The sequence below is a fragment of the Pyxicephalus adspersus genome, chromosome 3, assembly GCF_032062135.1.
Source record: "Pyxicephalus adspersus chromosome 3, UCB_Pads_2.0, whole genome shotgun sequence".
In the NCBI taxonomy this organism is placed as follows: Eukaryota; Metazoa; Chordata; class Amphibia; order Anura; family Pyxicephalidae; genus Pyxicephalus; species Pyxicephalus adspersus.
The window spans coordinates 16,767,593-16,786,486 of NC_092860.1; the positions used below are offsets into that span (position 1 = coordinate 16,767,593).

Sequence of the window (18,894 nt, forward strand, 5' to 3'; positions counted from 1 at the left end):
AGTGGGTAGTAGAAACGGGTGAAGGATTATTGGGGCTAATGAGAAAAAAATATAATTTTCTATTGTAGAATTCAGGTAGGAAAGTGTTAAAGAAGACTTGACATTGCACAAAAAATGTATGGAATATATTTTTTTCATTACAAACCAGTCCCACTGCCCACTCTGCTGTCTCTATGAGAGGCCTGAAGAATCTTCTGAATCTAACTCTTTGGGTTCGCCTATTGACCTTTTCATTATTATGGAACAAAGTAGTAATATAGAATCCAGAGGAAGGAACCACAATGCAGAGTGCAACGGAGCAATCAACACACCCAGACGTGTCGGCTGCAAAAGATTCCTTAGCTCCAAATAACTTTTAAAGTAGTGGAGACTGGCCCTTTGAGTGGTGGGAAAGTTAAGTATTGAAAAGTTTTTTTTTTTGTATAGTATTTCCCTTCATTCTTGGTAAATGGCAATAGGGTAGGTTCAGTGAAGCAATATCAAAGTGTTGGGGTATAAAGTCAAAGACTGCCACCCTGAATAACAGGAACATGGCAACAGAAAAAATGAAGGTGGTTAGAACAAAGTCTATGTAATTTTTATCTACTTTTGTGAGCACAATTGGATTTTGGATTTTACATTGGATGTATATTTATATGGGTATATATATATATATATATATATATATATATTTATAATCATTTAATGGATGCATACTATATCATCGATTCAGCCGAGTGTGGAATTTTGGTTTCTTTGGCTTTTTCCAGAAGCATGGGTGCATTTGAGTGTGTTTGTAGGCTGTACAGAGCTGGTACATTCTGATATGACAAAATAGTACAGATAACTATGAGCTAATCCCATTCTCAATCTCCCTTCCTATATTGTTATAACCTGATGGAAATACCAATGTATTTTAATGGATTTGTAGACTGGACAGACCTGGTCCTTACTGATATGAAAAAATAGCACAGAGGACTATGAAATACTTCGATTCTCTTTCTTTCTTAATATATTGTTACAAATGCATAGAAAGACTTCAACTGGAATATAATTGCTCAAGTTAAAATTAACATATAGCAAACCTATGTAATTCATATTGACCATATATTATATCTCAAGGATGGATTATTGTAAGTGAAGATTGCATTTTATAGCGGTAATTGGATCATTAGATATAAGCAGCTGACATCACAAACTTATCTGGGAATTTTCTGTAATAATTGAACTTGGTCTCATTTCTACAAATCTCAGTTCTCTATTGGTTAAAGAGACTGCCAATCTGGTAATAGACAAATCCATAGGCTTGAAGTGCAGAACTAAGCTAAACATTTGCAAGAAAAGTTCTCATTTGCATAAAAGTGTTGTGTGATGTCTGTGGGTATACTTATTGTTTGAACTTGTATTTTGCATTGAATGTAATCTCTTCATATGTTTTTTTTTAATTATTCACTCTTTTTGAATTGCCCAGGTTTTTGACAGATTTCCTTCGATAAAGGTCACCTATTCAAATGTGTGTTTTCAAACATGCCATACCATGTCACATTAATGATCATGTCTTTGACAGCAGCTCATCAGCAATATGGTCGCTAAAGAGAACAGTCAATTGCTGTTATATTATTGCTTCATCACTGTCTGAACTGCTGTGGAAATTTGCCAGTGAAATACCAATGGAGGAGTGACACCGTGCTGGTTCATTCCTAGGTTGCTGCCATCCCCAGGACAGCTGGTGCAACATGGCTTTTACTTCCATTCCACCATTTCCATCAGTTCTAGGAACCAAAGAAATGTTAAAATTTCAGCTACCCATATTAGCCTATTTGTGCCAAGTCCCATATTTTAGACATAGCTGATAAAGAATCCTTTATTATTAACCCAATCTGTCATTACAGAAGACAGTTCTACTAGTCATTAGGGGAAGAGGCCTTACCACTGATCATTTCAAAAAAGTCCACCTCTATGTCTTCTTCTGTCTACCCTAATTTAGCAATAATTGCTTCTCCTTCACACATGTGGTTTGGAAATATGAAATAATATTACAACCATGACATATTTAATTAATGTAGTCAATATATAAGTCAAAGGCTTATATTACGAGAGGAAGATGTTCTTAACAGTTCGTGTAGCCTTTCAGAAATTGCTTTTTTTTTTAGTAGAACCATGGAGGAATATTAAGTCACGTTTCAAGGGTCTTGGTCTCATCTGGGCTCCAGTTACAGCCTCTGTAGTATTGTCAACCTCAAGGGAGGTTTTCCCATGTGCAGAAATTTGCCCTGTGGGCTGTCCCAAGGGTATAGTCAAAATCTATTTACGTCTTAGCTATAAGACCCCGAGGTAGGGACACTGCTGGAAAAGAGACGACGCCTCACTGTTCATTGACAAAACAAGACTGTTAGCACGTCAGAGACATTTTCCTCATTTCAGATAAATTGAAGGAAGTGTAATTATATTTGTGCCCCCTCTCATTCTTATTTTCAGAGTATACCTTTATGACTTGGTGGTTGTGATTACTTTGTTAGAAATCAGTGGCACCTTTCATATTTCCATTCTCACAGGTGTTTCTGTGGAACCCTCAAGGTTATTGGCCAACAGTTTACGGTAATAGGTTGTTAAGAAGGCTTGGACCACAACATTTGTAAATCATTGAGGAATAAGTCAAGTTTCAAGGGTATTTGTCCCATCTGGGCCCCAATAATAGCCTTTGTAGTACTGTCAACCTCCAGGGAGGTTTTTCATTGTGCAGAGCTCTGTCCTGTAGACTGTCCCTAAGGGTATAGTGGGAAGCTGTTTATGTGATGCTTGGTGAAAAAGGCAAACTACTGTAGCTACTGTAAGTAGCTAGAGTTGTGTGGGACTGGTAAAACATGTTAGCTTGGCATATGAGATCTCCAGTCTTTTCAAGAGGCCAGAGACTCTAAATGTTTTCCCTTAAAGTCCCACATTATGGGAAACTGAAAATATTCCAACATTCATGATATGATAATGATATCCTGCCTCCATGCTCTAAATGTTTGCACTATAAACAGTCTGTATTCCCATTACGAAGCCCAGTCCATACTGACAATGTGAAAATTATATCAATCCATGGACCATTTTTAAATTAGATAAAGGTACATATTTAAGTAAATGAAAACCTAATGGTTGAATGAATTTGGCTTTGAAACCTAAATAGCATTATATCGGGGCAGGGTCCTCTCCTCCTCCTGTGTCACTGTCTGTATCTGTTATTTGCAACCCCTTTTTAATGTACAACTTTGCATAACATGTTGGCGATATATAAATCCCGTTTATTAATAATAATAATAATAATAATTATAATATAGATGTGACTCAACCTCATATATACAGAAAAAGTGCAATCTACTTTTATTGACAAAAATGACTTTGGTTTATGTGTAACAAGGCCGCCATCTTACCTTAATTTACCTCTGTTCATTTTCAGGCCTTACCTCCATCCCTTTTCCTTTTAGTAGTCAGCCTGTCTGCTTGTCGGCATCTCTCCCCCGTGCACCGAGTCCATGCACCAAAATATTCACACAACTAATTGCAGTTCCGCTGGCTTCACATCAGTATCAGCTCAGGTGCAGCTCAGTACAATCAATTATTGATCATTTTATTTCTCGGTGGAGATAATTATCCAGGTATTATTCTGGAGATGCTCAGTGTGGACCTAGGAGACAATCATCCGGAACACTCATAAAAATCACATATTTTATTTATTAGGGGCATGGGGAGCATTATACAGAGCTCTGTGTTCATTATCAGTGTATAGACACTTGGCTTCATTAAAACGCATGTTGCTTCCATCACTAATGTAATAGACTTGTCTTAATAACAGTATGAAATGTTTAATGCATACATATTCGCAATTGGTATACAATATATGGAGTATAAATAGATTCAAACGTCCTTTTTCTATGCAGGTTGCCTGTAAATATATAGTTGTGAGTGTTTACCTTGCACTGTGTACGCAGTCCTTCAATTACCCCCATGCAGCGCTGCAAAGCTACTATCAGTATGTAAATGTTAGTGATCATTATACAACACTGTTTTCATGATCAGTTATTAGATAATGTTATTCATTATCTGCCGCAGTACAGTATGTTCATTATTGCGCTTAGCTATCAATTATCATTAAACAGCATATTTTTGTCATTGGCAGTACAGGAAGGGTAATTACAGCTATACCCTAAAGGTTGTTTTGGTTTTGTCAATACGCAACACTTTATTAACTTTTGCAGTGCATTTATTTTTAATGTATTTGTTTGCTGTGTGTCGTTTTTTTATAGAATGGAAATATTATATTAGTTTTAAGGCAGGGAGGCCACTTATGGTAATAACGTCGAGGGTCCAAACAGATGACTTATTTGAAGTGTGTTTTGGTAAAGCATGTGTTACCACAACACATGTTATTGCATGTTACATGGGTTAGCGTGTTGCAATGCTATTCATTTTGATTGGCATCCCAACACACTAAGGGGAATTTCAAGACAGGAAAATGGCACCCATGATGGGCCCATTGAGGCCCTGCACACACAGAATGATGTTGTGATGCTCAGAGAGCCACATTATCAGAGCATTTATTTTTTTTCAAGGCACTTGTAAAATTAAAGAAAGGTGCTCCCTGGCAAGTTTCTGAACTTCAGTCACAGTAAGCCTTTTATTATTCCCTGAGAACAGGAACTGGTGCTATAAAGCACAACATGAACTAATATGCTCACATGAAACAAAAACTATGGCCCAGCTGGTTTCTAGAGAATTATTCTTCAGTGGGCACCTCCGAAGCTGCATTATAAACAGGTCAAGTGTGGAAATGCTGAGCTTGATGGTGGTTGATATAATGGCACTTTACAACGAACGTTACACTTTCCTCCCCAAATTGTAGGAATGTGATAAAAAGAGGAACCACAGAGGGGGGCAAGTTAAACAAAGAAATTTCATACAGCACATTAACACAAACAATAGGATGATCTTAAAGTTTTTCAAGTTTAACCTTACCAATCACCACAAAAGGATGAACTGAGCCAAGCTGCTATATTGCTTTTTGTCTTTATCCTTGGAGAGTTCTATGGATTTCCAGTTAGTTCCTGGACCCAAGAAACTGCTCCTAATGGATGAACTCATCCAATTTTCTTCCACAAGTTGAATATTGTTTCTTCCACCTGTGTAATTCACCGCCACTACTTCACAGATCTATAGTTCCAACTGTCCACTGATATTGCATGACTGCACCTAGAACCTCTTAGATCTTCCATTAGGCCTAAAGTCCTTGACTGTGTGGTTGCACTCCCGCCAGTACCAAGTCTCATCATATCTGATCCTAAAACGCTAAAGGGCACCTCGACTTCCCTATCATAGAATCAAATTAAGAAAAGGACTTTTAGTTCAGCATCTCTCTGCAAGGTAATATAATTCATGGCACACCCTGTCTGAACTGTATAACAGTAAATTCTGTGAACAGCTACGCTTATCTCACCATCATATATCACCAGAACATACATTCATTAACTTTCCTTCTTTGTAAAAACAGCTTGTCTGTATCTGTATACGGTGCTAGAGTCCCGAATCACTTGTTTGTAATGTGGAGCGGCAGCTTTACTTTTTTAACAATACAACCTAAGGCAAAGTTCTCACCTTGGAATAGCATGAGCAAGAGTAGATGAATACACAAGTAACAAAGCTAAAAGCTTTAAACCCTGATAATCACAAAAGTAGAAAGCTTTCCCATTTTTCCACAGTCAGTGTGTGAAGATTTGAACTGGAAAGAGAAAAGAAAGGTCAAGCGTGACACCTACCTGTAAATATAAAATGCCTGTGATATTAACATTTCATCTGTCACAAATAAGATTCTGATATTAACACAATGAACACTTTGTATATTTGAGCCATTTAACCAAGCACAGGGATCCAGTCACAGGAAAGGATTGGAAGGGTCACTAATATTCTTTCTAAAGCCCTAATCATGCTTTTAGATAAATCCTATGTGAAAAGACATTGCATCATATTCAAAGCAATCTAATTTTATTCATATACCTAAAATATATATTGGATATATGTATAATAATAGGAGTTGAAGAAAGCTTGTATATTTATTGTACCATTAAATGACACTATACTGTAAGATATCAGTACTTAATCATCATAGAACTATTTGTTCTAATATAATGTCTGTTGACTTAGAGCAGTTGCCATGAAAATTACTTTTTTGTTTGGTTTCAAAGCTATCAGTAATTCTGTTTTTCTTTTTCCTAATGATTTATTTTTTGTGTCTTTTTTTATAGAGCCACCAAAGCCGATTGCTCCTCCTGAGCTCCTGGCAGTGGGAGCCACATATTTGTGGATTAAACCAAATGCCAACTCAATCATTGGAGATGGGCCAATTGTCTTGAAAGAAGTGGAGTACCGGACCACATCAGGAAGTTGGGCTGAGACGCATGTCATGGATGGGCCCACATATAAATTATGGCACTTAGATCCAGATGTGGAATATGAAATACGAGTCCTGTTGACCCGCCCTGGAGAAGGTGGCACAGGACCACCAGGACCACCACTTACAACCAGAACAAAATGTGCAGGTAGGTTGTTTTATAACTGTTTAAAATAAAGACTTAAAAATATGTTTTAGGAAGTAAGAACCAAAGTAATAAAGTGTTGTATAATAGGAAATTTCAGGGCAAACAAGAAAGGACAATTAGTAACTCGGGTACTACTAAGAACATTACAATTACTCTCAGAAAATCACCTGTATGTTGACCATGCACAAGGTAAAGACATGTGACAAGACAATTGACTTCCAGAACAGCAAAACTACATTTTAGGAAGTTTTAGGATGCCTGGTAAATATTTTTCTAATTTATTCCTATTTTCTTTTTGGCCCCAAGGGCTAAGTTTTCTTTTGATGTGAATCAAGATTCCTTCTCAATAGTCCATTCCTACATAACCATAAATACCTTCCAAGCTGAAATATTAAAAAAATAGATATTTATTGTTTATTCCGCAACTCCTTTTGCCTGGGTAGAGTAAGGACTATTTCAGGGTCATCCAATTGCGGAGTGGCAGCAGAGTACCAAATGTTGGGATGCATTATTAGGGATGAGCAAGCAAAATTTTTAATTTTGATCTTGCAGTGAATCTGGCCTTTCTCGCTTACAGAACATGTAAGCAAGAACGGCCATGTGATTCGCCACGAGGTTGTGTTCTCGCCGAACTCAGATGAACTCTCAATGGAGAAACTCCCGTGCCTCCAATCAGCTGTGACTGCAAGTTCCCACGCTCCCCGGGCTGTACTTATCAGCCTGGTGACCATGGGAACTTCATTGAGAGTTCATCTAGAGTCACAGCTGATTGGAGGCACTTGCGTGCCTTCAATCAGCTGTGACCTCAGGTTTCCACGCTCCCCGGGCTGTACTTATCAACCCAGGGAGCGTGGGAACCTGCACTTCAACTACATTTGCGAAGTAGTTGGCCTGATTTAATGAAGCTCACCAACACTGGATACTGGACAACACTGAAGGATAGACTATCAAGGGAGAACCATGGTGATCCAACAAACCTGATATCTTCCAGGTTTGCTGGATCCCAAACTATCGGAACACAAACTTTCTTTTGTGGTTCTTTTGAATAGGTTTTAAACATACAGAATAGTACAGTTACAACTAAGCATCTACATCCATGCCAATCTATTTTCAACATAAGTAACAATTGACAATATAATTTTTTGCCATGACCGGAAAACAGCCAAATTGGGGTAAGCGGGCTTGGTGATGATGAGATTTTAAATCTCCACATCATCAGCATTTCATAATCCAGTGGATGGAGCTGAGTGGGGCTTTAGAATGAACTTGTTCCAAGTTAATCCAATCTTTAAATCGTGTGTTTGCACACCAGTCCACAATTCTAGCCAGGTGATAAGCCCAATGGTATTTTCTAATGTTTGATAATCCTATACCTCCATTGTTCCTTGATGTTGCGAGGAAGTTAAATGCTATTCTAAGGGGTTTTTGCCCCTAGGAAGATTCTGAAATATGTGAGTATGTATTAATTAAAAGATTCTGGAAGAGAGATCGGGATTGTTTGCATCAGATATAAAATCCTTGGTAGAACTTTCATTTTCAGAATTGCTGCTCTACCGAACCAAGAAAAAGACAATTTATCCCAGTTTCTTAGGTCTGAAGCCAATTTTGAAAGTGGGACAAAGTTTAGGGCATATATTTCTGATACAGAAGAAGCCAACTGTATACCCAAATATGTAAGAGATCTCTTTTGCCACGTAAACGGGAACTTATTTGACATTTTTTAACTTCCTGTGGGAGTAAGGAAATGTTAAGTGCCGAGGATTTAGAATAGTTAATTTTAAAGTAGGAGAGTAATTGCAATGATTCTAGTGTTTTGAGCAATGCAGGAATGGAGGTTAAGGAAAGTGAAAGTGTGAGTAAAATATCATCTGCGAATGCACACAACTTATATTCTTTGTTGCCAACACATATTCCAGAGATCTCCGTATTCGCTCTATTTTGATTAAGTAATGGTTCTAGCTCTAAAACAAAAATGACAGGGGAAAGCGGGCGCCCCTGTCTAGTCCTATTGTTGGTTCAGAAAGAAGACCGGATATGCTAATTATTGCTGATGGTTTGGAATACAGGGAAAGTATAAGAGCCTTCATTATGGGTTTAATACCTATGGAATCTAATACAGCTGCCATATAGTCCCAGGCTAATCTATCAAATGCTTTTTTTAAATTTGTGGACAGGAAAAAGCACTGACGATTTGATTTCTGAGCCCAAAATGCCAGATTAAGAGTTTTGGTGTTTATTAAACGGTTAGCCAAAAATTTTGCGAAGATCTTTAAGTCAACTTTTAACAGAGAAATGGGCATTTAGTTGCTACAGCAAAGTGCATATTTACCCTCTTTGTGCAATACTGTAATATGTGCGTTTTTTTTATTGTCTCCAAAAGAATTAAATGCTGCTAGGAAGTTCAGGGTTAGAATGGAGGCAAAGGCTTTATAGTATTGGGTAGTAAGACCATCAGTTCCCGGGCTTTTACCTGGCTTCAATTGTTTCAAGGTCTGTTGAAATTCTAGTGAGATTGGTCTTTTCAACATATCAGTTATTTAGGTTGGAATTGTATTTGGACTGTATTTGGCCAAAAAATTACAAATTGCCATTTGCCCGTCATTCAACTCACCTATCAGTTGTTGGGGAGAACACAAATTATACAGCTGTGTGTAGTACTTTTAAAATTGGCTGGCTATTTCGTCTGATTTTGAGTAAAGCTGACCATGTTTATCCTTTAACTGTGCAATATTGTTTCGCCTTTGTTTCATTTTCAGAGCTCTAGCTTGATAGTTACCACTTTTTTTTGCATGTTCATAGAAAATAGAAAGGATAAATGAATGCTTTACTTGTGTGAACAGAATCTCTTTTAGTTTTTGTCTTAGATCTGTCAATTTCTGTAGGGTGTCATCTGCCTGTGTATGTTTATGGGCCATTTCTAAATTCTTAATTTTATTTGCCAGTGATGAGATTTCCTGCTGTCTGTTCCTTTTAAGTTTTGTCGTCTAATGTAAAAAAGTGCCCTTGATTACACATTTATACGCCGCACAAATTATCGGATCAGTAAAGGGGATTGTATTCAAAGAAAAATATCCCTTCATCTCTGTCTCTACCTCACTACTGCAATATCTCCTAGTGGGGAAGGGTTGAGTCTCCAGTACTTCTGTCTCATGCAGCTGTCTGGTATTTGAATGGTAAAAGTAATTGGAGCATGATCTGCTATTGTCATAGGTTCTATGGTTGTTTTAGAAAGGCTATTGAGGTCTCTTTGGGACAGGAAAAAATAGTTGATCCCGGAATATCCATTATGGAGGATTGAGAAAAACGTATAATCTTTTGTGTTGGGATGAAGTGTGCGCCATGCGTCATGAAGCATAGGAGTAGATAGGGAAGGTCTAATAGAGCGTAAAGCTCTAAAAGTCAAAGTGGCCGTACCTGAAGAAGAGTCCAGTGTTGGATTATCGGGAACGTTAAAATCTCCACCTAAAATTAGCATACCTTTTGTAAAACTCAGCAGTAGTCCACAGATTTTTTGGAAAATCTAGTTTGCCTGACATTTGGGCTGTAAATATTTGCCATAGTAAATGGTACATGGTCAAGTTTGTCCTTCAGAAAAATGTACCTACCCTCAGGATCAACAATCTGATCAAATTATCTTGGTTAGATAGTAATATTGAGACTCCCTGGATTTTGAAATCGGGCTGGTTGCATGATATGCATTTGGATATTTGCTAGAGGTTAACTTCTGAATGTTTTTGTTTCTAAAATGAGTCTCCTGCAAGAATACTATCTGGGCTTTATACCTACTAATCATATGCATAGTTGAGGACCTCTTTTCGGGTATAAGGAACTTCCATGATCTGGAAGTTTTAGTTGAGGCAGGAATCTGGTCTGAGTTTGGGGGAGAGTCCATTGCTTGAACTAACGGTATATAAGAGGGTACTCCGTTGTTGGAATTCAATCTTTTTTTTTTTAAACTAAGTTTGTTAAACTATAAACTTTGTCTCGATAAGATACAGGTTAACAAGTCACTTCCTGATTCAGTCCTCTATATTAACCTACTAGTAAACGGACTAGCAGAAAGGATAAATCCGGAGGGGGTGTGTGAATACACTCACTTGCCACATAAAAAACTGATGTGTTCAGTCAGACTAAATATTGTCTGACTGTGAAGGGTGGACTTTTAAGTATCACTATAAAGTGGGGATGAAAATTACATCCTCGAGGGAACGTAGTAAATTTGATAAACAAACATGGGATGTCTAATCAGTAGAGAAATTGATAACATATCTCATATGCTAAAGACTTTAGGATGTTTTTAGTAGAACCACAACAGTGTCTGGTATACACCTCTTACATATTCCACTGGCATTAAGGCGGGCATGAAATCTTTGGCGTGTTAACCTTCTATTACACTACATAAAATGCATTTATTAAGTGTTCTTTATTGCACATCATGGTATCTAATTACCAAAAAAAAAAAAAAAACACCATTAATATACTAATACAAAAACATGTTGATTATATGAAAGTTTACTCCCACAGTGAAAAGTTTACAGAAATTAGAGTTCTCTAAAACTCAAACTTTTTGTACTCCCTGCATGTGGGTCAATGATCAGGGGACAACCTTTTAAATATTGCAACAAGTAGGAAAAGTCTAACTACGGCATACCCAAAAAAAAACGAAACATCTTGAATAGAAGCTAACTACATTTATCTCAGAAATACTCTCTACTGATTGCAGTAATACTTATCATGGGCTTGGCTTTATCTTCTTGAGCTCAGGTAAATTACAACCTTGTTGTGAATTCAAATTAGTCCCAGAGGTTTGTTGTCTGCCAATTTTCCCCATTTTATCAAAAAGTGCGTAGTCTCCACTCCCTCGAGGTGTCAGTGCCCCTTGCTAGACTGACATCTGGTGTTTGCTTAGCCGGTATCAAAATGATTGGATATAGCTAGAAGAGTTGTACCGCTTGTCACCAATCACTAAGTTGTAATATTATAAAAACTTTTTGTAATATTATAAAAAAATATTATCTTCTCTTGGAAATAGATGTTATCCTTCTGCTATTTAAAGTAGAACAAGTACGGTACCTGATAATTCTTCAGCCTTTCCTGGATATGCTGCCAATATGTTAATATTCAGCTTTCAAATTATATATATCTTGTATCAAAGCTCAATTAAATGGGTGGGATCTGATATGCCATTAATAAATCATTTTAAGATTCAGGTAATGCTGTATGTGTTTTTGCACTAGTAACTTAACTCTGGAGGCTGTCACTGGAGTAGCTAAGATGGCCCCTGGTATCCCGGTATTACACGTGGGGGAGAGAGTGCTGGCAGGAAGAAGGCATACTGCACTCTGGTACAATTGTCACAGGCCAAATGAGCGTTCTGTCTCGTACCCCCAGTATGTCAAAGTGCTAGCCGGCATGTCCACAACGAAATAGGAGTCGTCTCTCCATGGTTTTATAATTGGTGGTGTAGGAGCTCTGGTGTAGGATTTATTAGTATATACAATGGTCCATTTTTTTTTTCACAATTTTGTGACAGTGAAATTTATCTTCTATGCCTTTAAAGCTTAGTTTTTATATTATCAGTGCCTGCATTTGAGTCTCATTGGAGTCATGGCTTCACATATTGTCATACATTTAATAATTCAGCCTTTGTGGCTTGTTACTATGATTTGAGGCAATTGTATTGTGCCCTGGTGAATTCCTTGCACAGGATACAAATAGCCTACTTGTGTATATACAAGGACATTACTACCATGAGGTAAAACTCCTATGTATAGTGGTAGCTGAAGGCTAAATAGTTTTTTACCGCTCCTTCTACCACACTCCTTCCCCTCAAATAACCTTACAGACACAGTGTTATGGAACAATTTTGGCTAAACAGCCGCCTATTAACAAAATAAATATTATCAAAAGCCAACTTTTTTAATTTACATCATGTCTTCATCAATACCCTAACCCCATAACATAAATAAATAACACATTAACATACAACAACTAGAAAAACATAAATTCCTGGCTGCAGTTACCTGGAAGGCCCTCACACCCAAACGCCAAAAACCTCAGGCCACCTAAATCTACCCTGGTTGATATTTCTGGCGGCTAGACGCCATACCCTGGCTCAGGTACCGATACCACCTGTCCTTTCCTAGGCCTACTACACAATTTTCCTTTACTAATCCTTTTTCCAACACAGAAGACGCCATACTTATGATGGGTCCTCTCCCACCACTTTCCAACACAATCAAAACCACTGTCTTCCAGGAAACCCAGCTAATAAACCCTGTTAACCCAACAGCAAACAAAACAAAGGGGGCTGGGCACCTCTCTCCCTACCCCAACTCCGTTTGACTTTCCCCCTCACCCCTGCCCCCTTTATTAGCTCTACTTACTCTATCCTATCTCCCCTCAACAGCCAAATCTCCTCTTCCATTATACATCTAGCACATTCTTTAACCCTTACCTCCCTGGCTCCCTGGCCATCCCTGCCATGCAGCCCCTGTGCTCATTTATTTTTCTTTTTTGCTCCGGAAATAGACAGCACTGCATCTGTTGCTCAATATTTCCCACTGTGAGCAGTAGGGATGAGCCTCTGGCATTCTCACGAAAATTTCCTCGAACTTCCAATTGTTCTGAGAAATTTTGGCGAACCGATTTGGCGAAACCATCGGAAGAGGATATTAAAACAGAGAATCCTGAGAATCCTCCTGTTTGTGATAACCTTTAGTGCCCGGGGATCGCAGAGAATCCTCTTGTTTGCGCGATCCCCGGGCACTGGAGGTTAATTAACCTCTAGTGCCCCAGGGATCTCACACTCTTTTCAATGAATGCAGCAAATGATACATTTGTAAGAGATACTTATAATACAATGTCAGGAGGTTCTCCTTTGCCAAGCATCTTCTCAATGATTGCAGCTGTGGCTGCATTCATTGAAAAGAGTGTGCAATACCTTATTAATTAACCTCTTGTGCCCGGATATCGCAGAGGATTTCCAGGGCTCCATGATGCAGCCCTGGAAATCCTCCTGTTTGGCGAGAGCTCGACCTCTCGGCGAATCAGAAGGCCGTTCTCGCTTACATTTTCAGTAAGTGAGAAAGGCCCGATTCGAACATAATAGCCTCACTCCCTCATCCCTATTGAGCAGCTTCTCAGACTTTGGTATGAAACAGTAACTGTATTTGGAACTTGTTCGGATGGTTATATAGGAGCCTTTGGTTGTACTGTACAAATTAAAATAGTAAAATTCCAGTGGTAGCTATTTCCATTATCACACATTCCCTCTGGGTGATGGAGGTATAACAAAAAACATTGACAAATATTTAATATTCACGTGGATAACCAAGCATTTAGAGTGGTTTTCAGGTGGATAACTGTAAAGTTGCTTTAATAAATCACCAAATAATACAGCTTTTGAGTTGTTCACCTGAAAAACCCAGAAAGTGCCTTATTCTCCTTTATTATTTGCTTTGCCTTAGAATGCAGTAGAGGTATACAGTATATTCGGTGGTTCTTTGTATGGTCTTTTTGGTGGTTATTAGAGTTGAATTTTTTTTCCTAGCTTAAGTTCTTTAAGGAATGTGAAGTGAAGCCAGCTGGTGGTGGGTCAAGAATAGGCCTGAACGAGCCAACCAGGGGTCTCAATTTGACAACTTACTGTCTTTCATAATCCAGCACTAACATATGTACCTGCCACCCCATAAAGCTGGGTTATTATTAAAAAACTATATCCATCAATAGCAACTAAGAAAAACGGTTGTATGATTACAAAACTGACCAGAGAATTGTTCAGTAGTATTCTCTTGTAATGTAATAGAAGTGTGCATGTAAAGCCAAAATGTAATAGAAGGGTGCATGATAGGCCAAACTTAAAAAAAATAATTTAAAAAAGAAATAAATTCAAAGGTTTCTCCTTTGAAATATTTCAAACGTTTTTACTTTTGTACTGGATACAGTGGTCAAGAGGACAAATAGTGAAAGTAAATCAACTAAATGGGGGGCAAATTCAAAACAAATGTCACGACGGTTCTGACTCTTCCCCATTATTACTTTATCCACAGCTCACAGTACATAAGTAGTGGTCAGTGGGAAAAATGTCTCTTATATTGATGTCCTTAATAAATGTCACCCATATAAATCCGCAAAAGATCATTGGTCTTGAAAATATTTGTATATTTTTAGGCTACACATCTATGTTGAGTGCAAATTGTCATTCTCACTTCTTGTACATGAATACAGTGAAGACAGACGTGTATATTTATCAGTTATTAAACACCTGGGATTTTCCAGAACCTTAAAAAATAACATTAAATGTTTCATTCACTCTAGAAGCTATGTGATGATAGGTATTATTATACGTTTGTAGAGTATAATATCGTACAGGGAATTGTGCTCAATATCAGGCTATATGGCTAACGTTTCCCCACTGGAACTTTATAAATTAAGATTGTTCCTATAGATTATTTTCAACTCTTAACACAAAATGGCCATGCAGTGGTCTTTAATATTAACTGCGCTGCCATTGCCATTGATGTAATTATCATGGTATAATGATTACTGGACTAATTCCCATCAATCCTCTTAGAGAATATCCACTGAGTAGCACCTGCAAGGTTTCTCTGCTGAGAGCTAATGTACATTAAAAGCCTCCTTGCGCTCATAAAGATATTAAAAGTAAACATCAAGTAGTCTCTTTAGAATTTTAAGGATCGGAGGGGGCAAGCAAAACCAATATTTGGTGGTTGAAGGTATGTGACAGCTGTAATTGGTACTAATACATAGGCTGCCACTTGTCACTAAGTGCTGTCTGCTACTTGCTGTTCTGAGTAAAGAGCGGAATTTGATGTCTCCATCTCTCTCCAGGTAGCATGCTATGTACATTTCCATCTATCACACTACATTGCTATAGAAAAGTGCATGCCGTGAACTGATTCTATTTCCAGGATAGGCTCTTCCAACAGATTTGTAATGAAGAGTTCTAAATTTCATTGCTGGAGATACATCAATAGAACTATCGTGTAATTTTCCATTACGTGATATAAAAGAATGTGTTTCTTTTAAGGTAAAATATATTGTTTTGTAGTCGGTTTTGTCTCAGAAACAAATTAATAAATAGCTGTATTCATTTCTAAATCATTATATGTATTTTCTATAAATGCAGCTAGTTATAGCAGAATTACCATTCATAGAATTTAAAGAAAATTTTGGTAAACAAGTTCTTGATTGGAGAAGGAATGATTGCTGTCCCTTCTGCAATACAAAAAGCATACCTGCCCGATCACTAGTTTTTGTTCAAACTCACCTGTCCTGGCCGGGTACAGTGCACAGCCTTTTTTGAGTTCCATTATTAGGACCAAAAAATAAGTAAATGGAAGTATATCCAAGCATCCCTTGTTTCCAGATGTGCACTCAGTAGGCCATTGCTGTATGGTATCCCTGTACAGGTCCTCTTTAAGTTTTCAGTGCAGGTACATCATTTTTTATTTTATTGTTAGACACTGAAGTACAGCTTGAATATAAATGCACTTGCCGTATACGCATTTAGCATCTTTTAATGATAGCTTAGCCACTGGATAACATTCTTTAAGGCTCTCTGTGGATGTCTCATTTTATTTTAGCAGACCAAGCATTACAGAAACCTTCATTATTTATAAATAAATAATAAATATCGATATACAGGACAAATGCTGAAATATATTTATTCAAACGATGCCTAGGAATAAAAAGGCAAATAGTATACCAACCATTGTGCACCTATACATTTGGTGTCTTTTCCCTCAACACGTAAAAGATATTCAAAACTCTTGTTTCATTTTGGAAAGGTTTCAAAATGTTGTCACTTTTTTATGCCATATGTGATCTATTAGGGAAAGTTTTCATTGTTTGTTTTTCTTAGTAGGAAAGGAGAAGATATCTTTTGCAATTTTAGGGAAATCCCAAAGTCCCCATAGGAATATCTCCCTGATATTCTTGTTCAGAAACAATTCCTAATTTTGGACTTACTCTGACTTTTTTTTATTTCTGGTGATCGGTGCAGCTATAGAAAGGCTACAGATAAAGCAAAAAACACAGATAAATAATATAATATGTCACCAGCTCTCCAAATGAATCCAGTGGTTTATTGTAAAATTAACATGTCATGTAGGTTGTACCCTAGCTACTCCAAATAGCCACTTTACTCGAGCCATTACTGGAGAAGAACTTCTCCACTATCATTGATCCAGCAAACCTGGAATGTATTTCCCTAAAATCCTTTGCTGCCAAATGTCCTTAATCCTGACCCAGATCTATTCCAGGTTTGCTGGACCATCCACCTTCTTCCATGTTACTCCATCTTGCCTAATAAATCAGCTCTATTGCTGGCCTGTGAAGTCCCCAAACCTTGGCTATTCCGACATAAAAGTTATGTTTATTGATTTTTTTAATAAATAACCAAAATTAGGATTTCATTAAAATGCTGGTGACCTCTATAATACCTATCTTGATTTTTGCATGGGCCATCGGTATGGGCAAAGAAATTACCAATGAAAGTGAGCAGAAATATCTCTAATGGAGCCCTGGATTTAAGGATACCCGACAAAGCTTCTAACCTACTATGCTTGTAACTGGATCAGACCTACACTTTAACTCTTTAACCTCAAACAAAAGCAGAGATATCAGTTTAGAGTTCATCAATCTTTTAAAAATGCCTTTATCTCCTCTGAATGGTCTGAATTGTTGTGCTAGGTTTTTTAAAACTTGCAGTTTAGCCCTGACCCATTTCCTTTCCATTTTTATCTCACTTTCTGTATTTGTCCCTGTATTTTGTATAAACTTTCCCCCCTATAGCTAGTCCGTATCCATTTATTTCTGTCTGTGTGTTGCTACGTACTGTGATCCCTTTTGCTGTGTTTTATTCCTCTTTTCGCTGCACTGACCTGCTCAGCTTTCACCCTGACACTCCAGGAACTTCATACATCAAGCTGTGGTAACACTTACCACATGAATCAATTGGACTTTTGAATTTTATTATCACGTGTTATCACTTCTTACTTTATCAAAGAAGTACAGCTTCAGGTTTTTAGGTTTGGCCCTGTGATGCTACTTGCTGATTCACAATATATTTACACTTACCAAAAACACAAATTTGGATGTTAAACTATTTTTTTTTAACCTGCTTTAAAGAGGAAAACAGAAACATTTCAGGGGTTAGAAACAGGGGTCCCATCATTACATCAGGAGTCCTGTGAAACATAGGGCCATGTCAGCAGGGAAATATTAATATGATCATTTTGTCACCAGTGTGAGCATTATCTATAGAATCACTTAGTGGGTAGCAAATCCAAAGACATCAATGCCCTGCTTGCTGCTTTGCAGCATTTGGGGCCAGCATGCAATTTCTTAGAAGTTAGTGGAATGCTGTACTGCATTACTTCATCACTAGCAATGCAATCCTATGGCCAGAACTGACCATGTGACATGACCTTTATAGGGACTTTTTAAACTATGCATTGCAGAAGAGATGCTTTGTTAAACAATTAAATTGTTACATGTTCTGAACAAGCCACTACTGACCTTTTTAGCTGCTTGTATTGTAAAGTATTTGATTCTCAAAATTCACAACTAACACTTTAGAGTGTGTGATTACAGTGTGTTTCTAACAGCTTTGAAACATCTGCCAGTTTACATTGGAGAGCTGACTGCATACAGGAGCTACTCTGTGTATAAAAAGCTAAGACTGTGTTGGGAACAACAGTGGTTGTTAGTGGAGTGTCATTAGTAATTCAACACAGCGGATCACTATCAACCCACTCAACGGGTTGGTGGATACCTGTACACACTTGACCAAGGCGATCACAAAAATTCCCTTTGGGCAACAAGATCTGTAGTGTCTATGGATCCTAGGTATATATTGGATGCTGCATCACCAAACATTATTTAAAAGTACACCATACTTATAGCCCCAGGTTTATTAAAGTTCTCTAAGGCTGGAGAAAATACACTTGGATCAATGATGCTGGGTGATCCAGCAAACCTGGAATGGATCTGGTCCAGGATTCAAAACATTTGATAGCAAATAGCAAATGATTTTAGGAAATCCATTCAAGGTTTTTTAGGTCACCCAGCTTCACTGAAGAAAGTGTATTCTCTCCAGCCTTGGAGAGCTTTAGTAAATCAGGGCCTTAGTGCCTATCAAGTAGTGTTGGTCGAATAGCTCCCTATTCGATTCGGCAGCTATTCGCTGGAATAGACCAAAAAAATTCGGGTGGTCGAATGTCAAAGTCGAACACTATTAAAGTCAATGGGAGGAAAAATGTGGGAGCTGGGTGATCCAGCAAACCTGGAATGGATCTGGTCCAGGATTCAAAAC

The 18,894-nt window shown here is 37.8% G+C and overlaps 1 protein-coding gene across 1 annotated transcript in view; it reads left to right on the plus strand.

Annotated features, from left to right (window-relative positions):
• Positions 1-18,894, plus strand: part of PTPRT (protein tyrosine phosphatase receptor type T) — a gene marked incomplete in the record, with an annotated part of 259,610 nt that overhangs the window by 130,315 nt on the left and 110,401 nt on the right. The window contains 1 exon segment of the mRNA XM_072403721.1: positions 6,261-6,554. Within this exon segment, the coding sequence (XP_072259822.1) occupies positions 6,261-6,554 (294 nt within the window).